At 39.7% G+C, this 11,515-nt stretch overlaps 1 protein-coding gene across 1 annotated transcript; it reads left to right on the forward strand.

The window, feature by feature from the left end:
- Positions 1 to 7,983: 7,983 nt before the first annotated feature.
- On the forward strand, positions 7,984 to 9,089 carry LOC6615855 (achaete-scute complex protein T3). The gene has a single exon (XM_032725217.1). The coding sequence runs from the start codon at positions 8,045 to 8,047 to the stop codon at positions 8,816 to 8,818; it is 774 nt and encodes a 257-aa protein (XP_032581108.1). The 5' UTR covers positions 7,984 to 8,044; the 3' UTR covers positions 8,819 to 9,089.
- Positions 9,090 to 11,515: the final 2,426 nt, after the last annotated feature.

Here is an 11,515-nt window from a genome sequence, read left to right on the forward strand (position 1 = left end):
TTTGGCATACTGTGATATACTGTGCACAGGAGTATTTGCTTTGCGTTTATTTAAAACAAAACAATTGTCACTCGTATAACTAGAGCCTTCTAGGTATGATGGTAAGTATGTAACCGGGAGGTTTAGGGAACCATAAAATTACATCATTTTCGTAACGCCCTTATCTCTAAGTCAATGTGGTAGCCACACGCACACGCTTAAATAATTTTTAAAAATTAATTTTAGGGTATTCAATCTTCGAGCTTTGTGAGGATATCTCTTTTTTTTTGGATTTGTTATGTTGGTTTTGCTGGCTTGCGAACTTTTCGTTCGGATGGAAAAACGAAAAACGCAGGGGCCACCAAACTGGCAGGTTTTGATAATTATCAGGTGCCTTAGTCTTTAGTTTTCTGAGCCCCAGACTCGCATGCTTGCCCCATTTTTAACGATTTCGATCAGGCTCCAGTCATTACATGTTTTCGGCCCATGAGAGCGGGCGAAATTATCATTCATAAATAACATTTATAATAGATTTTGTACATAGCTGGCAGTGCAAAACCCAGACAAATCGAGTGAGTATCAAATAAGGGCGTACTATCCACCTACCGAACATTTCCTGCTGTGCGAAACTGATTTTCGCTCAACTGTAGTAAAATTATTTTTAAATTTGTGTCAATATTTGGACTAGCCATGAAAAAATTCATGGCCAAAAATTTAGTTCTGGTGGCAAGGTCACCACCGTTTTGAATACAAACATCTGTGAGGTGAATTTACTCCTTGGCCAGCTGTCCAGTTTAGAGATTCGCTTTGCACAGTAGCCGATTTTTTTGGCTACTGTATCCTCTAGGCATAGTAGTGCGAGCAATTTTCATGGCCGTGGCGAATTTCCCCTGCCCAAACAATAAATTCTTTGGCATGTGTCCCAAATATTCCTAAATTGTATTTGCAGACGACCGCAAACCTTTGATTCCTGGCTAATGGCCATGATCAAAAGGTAATTGAAATCACCTTAATTCGTTGGCTGTCGACCACCCAAAAACGTAATTTAACCATAATTTCGATCCCATTTTAATGACTTTATTTATCCAAGAGTCAGCTGCTCCCAGTAAAGAATCTCTCGAGATTCCAAGCCTTGTGAGATTGCAAATTACATTTTAATCAGCTCTATTGTGTATAATTAAAATGTGTTTACCGCTTTTCCTGTGAGGTCCACTTATTTAAACCCTTTAATATTTTTTTTAACTAGCCCATCGCTTGGCTGAAATTAAGTTATCAACACTAAAACATGAATCTTCTACCTTCTCTCATTATTTTGGTCGGGGTTCTGTGGATTGGCTAATTGGCCAGCGATCGCATGACAGCAACGCGTGTCCATTGAAAGGAAATCGAGGATGGCATTTAAATAGCCCACGATCACGCAAAAAGCCCGATCCTGCGAATCATGAATCAATGACTATAGGCAACAGAAAATAAACTGGGGGAGAAAGCATGTCCTTGGGGCCAAGCAGGGAAAACGAAAAACAAACTTTTTGTTTCCAAATAATTTAAAAGTTTGGATCGCTTTAAACCTACTTTTTTTTTAATTCCAGTTTATCGTCACTCCATTAGCCATCAATGCATCAGAACGTCGATTTTTAGGACGCGAAAAAGGTAATTAAATACAGCGACACGTTCCAGCACTTTACGCTCTAAAATAACGAAAAAAGAAACTAAACAATATCTTGGAAGGGACGGGGAATTCATACCTTGAAGTAAGATCCTAGGATACCGATATACATGGATGGTGTAAATTTCCACAAAGTGCAATGACCAAACACAAAATACAAGAGCCCGAAAGAAATATGAAATTATTATTCCTATAAAAGGACTCCTCTAATCCCTGGATCGTCCTTTTACCCCCGTCCCCTGATGTGCTGTAGTAGATAAGGTAAATGAAAAATAATAATAAAAAACGAAAATGAAAAAGGCTATTAAGACCGCAGGTTCGGGAAAAAATGCGGCGTCATGGGGTGATATCTATATAATATAGAGATACAGTGATGGTAATAATGCAGTCCTATGTCATAAATTTCATTGACTTTATCCAGGAAGTCTGTCAGCTTGTAACATTTAAGGCCATTGTCCTCCAAAACTCCTTTTGGGGCTGCTGTCAGATTAAAGTTACCCCCACACGAAAAATCATGCGGGATACTCATGGTTTCGGGTGTAAGTCAAAATTATACGCAGGAGTTCCTACCTATGCACTGGGGTACTTTATTTTTGTATGTGCACACAGTATTTAAATGTGTGTGAGCTGGCTCAAAGGAAACTTTTGAGGTAACGGCGCTATACACAAACTATACGCTAACATTCTAACAGCCATCTGCAATTCTATTTCATAGCTCTGTTTGTGTTTCAGAGAAAAAGTTCAACACTTAAGCGATAGGCTAAAATACTTCCAGCCAATGAATGCTCAGAATCCGAATGAAAGTTTTCCACCTCATAGAGCACAAACACTTTTATGACCATTTGGTTTTCCTCGCATATCCTGGGGGCCGGTAAAGCGGTAATATGGTTCAACGCCAATTTACACACATCATGCATCTTCTTAGCTGCAACAAAACGATTAAGCATTCCCAATCCCCATCCCAATTCGAATGCCAGTGGAAGTGTAATACGATATGCAACGTTCTACTTCAGCTTTAGAGTCCAAATCTTGGCGAAATATTCCCTAGGGGCCCGGCGAAAGGAAGTGATGCGCTCCTTTAAGAGGTAGTCTCTGTTCTCCCCCACTTTTGCCCCAAAACAAAAGACTGCTTATTGTATTGATTTCGATACAAAAAGAGGAGAACCGATACAGATAAGACAATATACTGACTTCGGATAATGGCCCTTGGCTTGACCCGCTTTGTCTTATAATTGGATTTAGATTAATTGCGTCTTGACCAGCGAGAATCGAAAGAAGAAAAAAACTGCACATGAAAAATTACATCAGGAGAAAGAGATAGAAAGATGCCTCAAAACAAAAAAAAACACCAAACAAAATAATCATAATTCCATTTCCATGGAAATCGAAATTGTAACAGGAGAGTGCCAGATTAGAAATAATCCCATTAGGTATCTCATACCTTGTATCTCGTGGATTTCTGCGAATTGTCGGCGTGTGCTACTTGTCTTAGGTATATTTGTTTTTATTTTTTTTCGGTATGCTCCCCGCCCGCTGGGATTTCAGTCATCCATCCATATACGAACCGCAAACTCATTCGGTCTTATTCGGATTTCTTGCTTGCTAGGAGTCGTGCAGCCTTTGCATATTTTTTACCGATCGGTAAATCTCTTAATCATTAATTAGCGTTAGATCAATCTGATTCTTTTCATCCTTCTTGGGTTCCCTGAAAGCATCTTAAAGTCAATGTGTTTTTTTTTTCTGAAACAGGAGACATCGCACGGCACGGCAGTCATGTTACTTTTAATGATAATTGCCTTCTCACAACTCATTTTTCACAATGAAGAATGCGATTTGCACGACCGATTTGCGTTGGCAATAATGTTGCCACTTGTGGGTTAGTTTATCTTAAGCAGTATTGCAAAAATATTTTATATTTAATTTCGGGCAAGATTTTATCATTATCAGGAATGACTAAATATATAAAGTTATTTTCTCAATTTAAATGAATTAAACGACAATAATAAGATACTATCTTTATTTTTCCTTTTAGGTCCCGAAAAATCAATGTAACGATTTTTATCAATCCAAATTGTTCACTTTCAACGTATTTTACCTCCACCTTTACCAACAGAGATTTAAGAAGAGAGGCAAAAAATTCTCAAATAATAAAAGCCATCCTAATTTGTCTTGATGGTCCGGAAAAAACGGGCCAGAACGCTACCACCAAGGATGCAGCTCCCTGTCCTCTTTTTTTACTTTACTGCGCCATACACCATTTAAACATTTTTTACTTGTTAGCAATTAATTAAATAGATCGGCCGCTGGCCGAACAGCTTCGACTGACTTTTTAGTACCGTCTCTTTCGCTCGCAGTTGAACCCGTTCTTCGGTACCATGGCCATCCGTTAATTGCGGCGACAGCATTCAATTTTTATGGATGACGCACGCCCCATTTGCATACCCTGCCTTTTACCCCAAAGATCAAAGTCTGGCAACGCTGCGGCACGCTTCAAACGAAGGGTCCGCCAAAGGTTCAGTTTACCGTCAACCCTTTGCTCGTTCGTTTCACACCGCTTGAAAACTTATTTCGCTGTTTTTGCAATTTAAGGTAATTATTGTGTACCTTTGGGGTAATTTTAACACCTCGACACCATCGACAAATATCATCTGAAAAGCGGGACCTTTACGCGTACACAAGTGCAAAAATATATACATACATATATATAGTAGCGGCTATCGTGCCACCGAAATCTCAAAAAAAAAAAACGCCAAACGTTTCTTAGAAGTGCAAGGCTTTCAACACCTTCGATGCATGCCCAACCGAAAGACCACATCCTATCCTCCAGCCCCTTATTTCGATAACCTGACCACCTTAACCCTGAATCCCCATGGACCCCGACGCCCTTAACCCACCATGTACGCACTCTTACCCAGTTATTTTTCACACCTCGACAACATTTTTTCGCACTTGGTGCGGCATATTCGGTTACCACAGCAATCAAGCACTGCCGCCACCGCCAAGATATCAAAGAACACTGTTCAAAAATCTAGGCAATACAGCCATGGCTTTACACATTTTTTTGGAATCTCGACTGTCGGCAACTATAATAGCCAGCTCATGTAGTCTACTATTGCCATTTAAAAAAGGTGTTGAATTGCAAAATTGTAGATTACAAAAAAAAAACCAAAGTTTTAATAGTATCGATAGGTAAAAAAGGCAGAGATGTTAATCATTATTCAGAAAATGGTTCTAGATATTTTAATTTTATATTATTTTTAACCGCGGTGTACGTGCCCCGCTCCATCTTCCACTTGGTCAGATACTGACTGCCCTTTTTAATAACCGAACCTTTTGCCGCTTTTGCTGCTGATTTAGCTGCCTGTTATCTCACTCAGTTCCATCGGATGCGCGGTTTGACTTTGACTTTGGCTACGGGTTTGCTTTGGGTTTCTCAGCTTTTGGCCTTTGGGGCAACGGAGGAGCGAGAAGTCGTATCCTGTGTGCCTGTCAGCACATTCGGCGGTAATTATTGCAAGTAGCGTGCGTGTAAATTACCGTTATTAGGTGTGATCGTGCGAAACTGTGGATCAAGTAAATAGCATCTTTCGAAATCATCCATGGATCCAATCCAAATTAGCTGCGTCAGCGCTTTCATTTTAAAATAAGACCCAGCAATATCACAAGTAAAAGTGACAATTTCCGCTTCTTGATCCCGTCTAGGAGATATGACCAAAAAGAACACCCATAAAAAGCCAAATTGATGTGATGACAGATGATACGGATCTGTGCTCGAATTTGGCAGATTTCACGCTTATGATATCGCCAGTAACCCACCGGCGATCCAGTCTATCACGTTTTACACTTGCCTCTGGCGTACGTGAGAGGAATCCGAATAACTTACTACGGTTTCGATTTCTCCGGTTCGGAGGTCACGGTTTTTTAGTTCGGTAGCTGTTGTTTTGAATTCTAATTAGTGGTAATGAACGGAGAGCACATGAAATATATAATTATTTTCTTTGTCAACAGTCAACAAATTTGTATAATTCCTTTCAAGACATAAAGGACATTTTCACCTAGTAAGGATACAACAAATAAAAAATTTAAAAATATTCATTTGCTGTTTGTGACATATACTAAACATGTAAAAGCATAGACTAGACCTCATATAAAAACAATTAACATTTTTTATATCATGTATTGAATTTTGTCAACCTAATTTTGTCAACCAAATTTTGTCAGCTAATTTTCTAATTAGAATCTCCTTGAGAATCCTTTGGACAATAGAGGTCGCTGTACAGCAACTTATTGGAATAGTGAAACTATATAGAGACCGCCACTTTATGGTACACTATCTGATTGGAAATCTGGGAAACCGGGAACCTGACAACCCTGGCCAGTTGTTCATTATTTTATATTCTCTGCATCCCCCAAAAACGAAACTGGGATCAATACTATTCTGATCTCATGCGGTTTAATTAATCACTGAACATTATAGGACATGGTGTTTGAGGCTTATTAAATTGCAACCAAGACCTTTTTTACTTTTCTATTTTTTGGTGGGTGTGTTTGGAGCATATCAAAAGAGTATTTGAAAAGGGTTTGCTTCGAACCAAGAAAAATACAAAGGCGTACCAGTGATGACGCAAAGATTTTTATTCTGGATATTATAAATGCATTAGAAAACGAATTCGGTAGCAGCTTTTAAAAACCAATTATTAGGTAAACGATGTGTTTTTTTTGCTTTATTTTGATTTTCAGCGTTCATTCTTGTGGGATCTGGGGGACTTTCCTCCAATTTTCTGATCTCCTTTAGGGCAGCTGCCTATGGCTTTTTTAAGGATTTTATGCATTTATGGGAGCAATCTCGTTACCCGACTTATCCGTCTTCCCTAACGGTATTGCCTTCCCATTGCAACAAAGTTGCAACTTGCGATTCCAGAAATTTGGTTCAGATTCTGCGCCTTACAGATTTATGAATGCTTAATTGCATGGGGATTGTTGGCAAACGGAATAACTTTACTTTCTTGGACTGGGCATAATAAGTCACAAGACTACAGCAGAAATTCTGACGCTTAAATAACATTTTAAAAAATTTTGAATGCTTTCCGAAATACTAATTTGATAGTTTAATTTATAGCTTTTAATTTATATAATATTAAAGCAACGCAAATGTTAGATTTTGTAAAATCAAAATATTGCCATTAGATTTCCAGAAGTATTCCACGAAATATTTTATCTTAAAAAAATATATATTAATTCAATTATGCAACACTGTCAAAATACTTTATTTAAAAAATATTTTAAAATTGAATAGTGGCCTTCTTAACGTACTTAATACGATTTATTGAGTTATGCAAATTAATTGAATTTAGTTTGCTTGTTCATGCAAAACATATATTAACCAGTCAGACCTATAACTTATATTTGGTCGAGTGCACAGCCCAAATTTAGATCGCTTTCTTGATCGCGTTAAGGATTTTATGAAAGGGTATAAGTGTTTCGAATGTAACTTTGATCCCAACTGCTGTCAATATTCAATGCCTTTGTGATGGTTTCGTTTTTATTTGTCTGGCAGTCCCCCTTACTTATTATAGTGCGCTTGGTATTCATGATACAGCACACACTTGTGGGATTTTGTCTGCGCCGCTTTGCGATATTATGTATCATTGTTTTGAAGCTTATGCTAATGCACCGGACTGATCGGAAGCACGTGTCAAATGCAGATGGGTCAGAAAAAATATTAATGAGGGTTCATAACATTACAGGATATAAAAATGGATACGCAGTTTTAAAGACAGTGAAAGTCCCACGACATGGCCTTTTAAGTTTGTTTCTTTTGCCTTCGCATCATTTTCTTTCATTTGATGGATCACATTTTATATCAAATTCCCTTCCAAGATCTCACTCTCCTTTATATTTCGCTTTCAATGCAAACGACATTCGATAAAAGTGGAAGTGCATTCAAAATCTTTTTTTTTTAGCCATGACAAGGATCTTGCAGATCTGAGATTTAAGATTTTCCCAAAAGGAAAAAATGCATTATGTAGACCCAGGGACACAAAGGACAAAGAGTGTGTGGGAGAGGGAAAAGGATGGGTAGGTAGGCACACAGAGACTGAGTAGGAATAGAGGCACCCACCACAGAAAAAGAACCCCTAGAAAGAGAGAAAAAATGTACGATCACTTGTGCAAAGGACTTAGGTCCCGGTTTTTCGAGGGCAGGTAGCCAGGATCCGACCCCGTACCAACCCCTGTAGCTCCTCTGCCGAAGTCGCTGCCTCTGTCGCGGCGCGATTACCTCTGCCACTGGCGGGTATTTAAAGCCCTAGGTCAGGACAGGAATTATCATTGCGGAATCTGATTCCACGCAGTCAACATCTGTAAACTAAATCTTAGAAAACTCTCGCAAGGATTACCATGACGAGCATTTGCAGCAGCAAATTCCAGCAGCAGCATTACCAGCTGACCAACAGTAACATTTTCTTGCTGCAACATCAGCATCACCATCAAACGCAGCAACACCAGTTGATTGCTCCGAAAATACCTTTGGGTACCAGCCAACTGCAGAATATGCAGCACGGTCAACAGTCCAATATTGGACCCATGTTGTCCTCCCAGAAGAAGAAGTTCAACTACAACAACATGCCCTATGGCGAGCAATTGCCATCGGTGGCCAGACGAAATGCCCGTGAACGCAATCGCGTGAAGCAGGTGAACAATGGATTCGTCAATCTCCGCCAGCATTTGCCTCAAACTGTGGTAAACTCGCTGTCCAATGGAGGACGTGGTACCAGCAAGAAGTTATCCAAGGTGGACACACTGCGAATCGCCGTTGAATATATTCGAGGACTACAGGACATGCTTGATGATGGCACTGCTTCGTCATCTCGTCACATCTACAATTCCGCCGATGAAAGTAGCAACGATGGCAGCAGCTATAACGATTACAACGATAGTTTGGACAGTTCGCAACAGTTCTTGATGGGAGCCACCCAGTCTGCCCAATCCCACTCCTATCACTCCGCCTCGCCCACGCCGTCGTACTCCGGATCCGAGATTTCCGGAGGGGGCTATATCAAACAGGAACTACAAGAGCAGGACCTCAAATTCGACTCCTTTGATAGCTTCAGTGACGAGCAGCCAGATGACGAGGAGCTGCTCGATTATATTTCATCTTGGCAAGAGCAGTGAAGGGATCTTACTGAAAGTCCCCCAAAAAAAACAAATATTGTACAAATTGTAAATACCCGAAATTGTTGCCTTAGTGAGTGAAAAACCAAGTTCAAATTTTACATTAGCCTCTAAGTTGCCCCATCTTTTTTTTTATTATATTTTAACGCAATGGAAGACAATGATATAAAACCACGTATTTTTTTCATAGTTATAAGTTTGTTATAAGCATGGAAGACACTAAACTAACTACTTTTAAGCCCAAAATAAAAAAAAATATTGATTAATTTAATTCCAAATGCTTTTTACTGAAATCACTTACTTATAAAAATTTTCAGATCGAAATGTAGGGTAATTACATCGAGTTGTACGAGCATAAGAGTTAAATACATTTTTAAGCAATCTACATTTTGAAGATTTGCTTTGACAATATATATTATGATATATGTTTTTAATTTATGTATTTTTATATTATTATAGCTTAGCTGGTTTGGACTCAGGCTTAATAATGGTACTAGCGATAGGAATAGTAATTTCACAAAAAAGTTACCCATTTTATTTACCAAATAATTAAATTACTTTTGGAGCGTGGACATGACTCACTTGAAATTCGTAACCAACTTAGAGTCCAGCACCTGACAGGAAACAACAGCGAATATTTTCATGATTGGTTCCCCAACGAGCTACGATTCGGTTGGATATTGTTAACAGCGCGTAAATAGCCCGGAAATAGGCAGTCACGCCTGAGAGGATGAAATTGTCCTAGTCCAAGGATCAGTACTTGAAGACTCGCAGGCTCAATCCACGTGGCTGGCGCACACCGCCAAACAAAGTTTTTCACCAAGCTGGACGACGTCGGCGAGCCGTGAAATGCACTTCCGCTAACCCCGTAGCTAAAAATTGGAAAGTAAACCCACCCCAAGGGTGAAATATTCGGGCCATTAAACGAACATGCAGGAATGTCATCTAGGCAGGAGATGCCACACCCATTATTTAGCATACAATATGCAAATGGCCAATTGCGCTGGACACGTGCGTAGGGGAACGGCATTCAACTGGGACTGAATTCACCAAAGGAGGATGTGATAAGGACAGGACCTAAATAAAACAGGAAGCATATTGCACCGCCAAAAACTCAAAGATGTTCCTCAAAAAAAAAAAAAAACGGAAGAGAAAAACGAAGGTAGTGGACGAGGACAATGGAAAATGTAATTGGATGTCAGCTTAAGATAAATCCAGAAAACAAGACCAAGACGAAGGACAGTGAAACTCTCTTGAGGTCCATTGTTGCCGGATATAAAAAGAAGCTTAAAGCGGAAATCAGGATTGTGAATTCAGGACCTGCCAGATCAGGATCCGATATAGGTGTCCAAATACAAGGCTAAGCTACAAGTGTCCTTTAACAGGCTAGACTCCGATTTTCATGCAATCTTAGGTCACTGCTTGCACAAAAAGATATCTTTTTCGCTAACTGATCCTCGAATTTCCTCCTGGGTTCATTCTCATATGACAGGGATCACTGAACTTCTGCAATAAATTTGTATCCTAAGCCTCTCAGACCCAGGAAGTAACTTATTTTAGTACTTGTTACAGGAAGTGTGTATTTGCTTAACATTTTCGGCCGGACAGAAAAGTCTACGGGCTTGGCACTTTATTTATTTTTGTAGATGCGCCCCTTGGAAATACGAGCCAATTGTTGTTAGGTTGCAATTCAAGGAAATTCTAAGCCCGCAGGCACGAAGGACACGTAGAACACTTGTAGCTCTACTTGTTCTTGTGCTTCGACTTGTACTTTTTCATGTTTTTGTATAATTGGAGTCTGAGTTATGTGTCTTTATGACGGCGTCGCAATACTCTCCAAGATTTATGACCGTTGTGTCAAAATACGATGCCAGGAGTTGTATTTTTATTTGTTTAGAACTGTTCTACTCTTACCGGATTAAATCCAACCGTAAGACTTCGCACTCAACTAGGCGTCAAGTGGCAGTAGTTCCAACTATAAATCTCGAGACAGACTTTCCTTCCCTGGTACCGCCTTTATGAGGCTACACCAAATTCTAACATGATTGAATAATATCTGCTAGCTCTTCAACAAAATTCGAACAAAGTGACCAGGAGTTCAGATAACAGAGATGTAGTAAGGCGGATCTTCAATACCCGATCGCTGCTACCAAAACATGTGCTGGTCAAACTGAAAAGGAAGCCAGTCCATTTAGGATAGCAAGCCATTGCATTTTGAACTTGCGATTCTCAACACGCATCGAAAATTATACACCTATAATCAAAAAGTGCACATTTCAACTACTTGATACTGAGGAACAACGCTTGATTATCCACATTGCAGGTCAACGGATTCGCGTGTTAGCCAGCGATCCGAAAACAGCGTGATTGGTGTCTACCGTTCTCCACCCTTAGAATCTATTGTCGATTTGCGTCATTTCGCATTTGTGCTAGAGTTATTCGCTCCCTGCGCTACCTTGAGCGCAGTGTGAACTGGGGGTAGCTAAATGACTTTACAGCACTCAAATCTCGGGGCCGTGGTGGAGACTGACTTGATTGTTGACATGATGGGAAACTGGAGTGAACTAACCGCAGGACTAACAATAGCGCATATCAAACAATGCTGCACGTGTCCGATTCGGTTTTCTATATTCTGCTCTTTCCTATTGACTACCCGGGACCAATAAACTATCAGAGGCAATCAATGTCAGAGCAATC

The sequence above is a fragment of the Drosophila sechellia genome, chromosome X (assembly GCF_004382195.2).
Source record: "Drosophila sechellia strain sech25 chromosome X, ASM438219v1, whole genome shotgun sequence".
NCBI classification, from domain to species: Eukaryota; Metazoa; Arthropoda; class Insecta; order Diptera; family Drosophilidae; genus Drosophila; species Drosophila sechellia.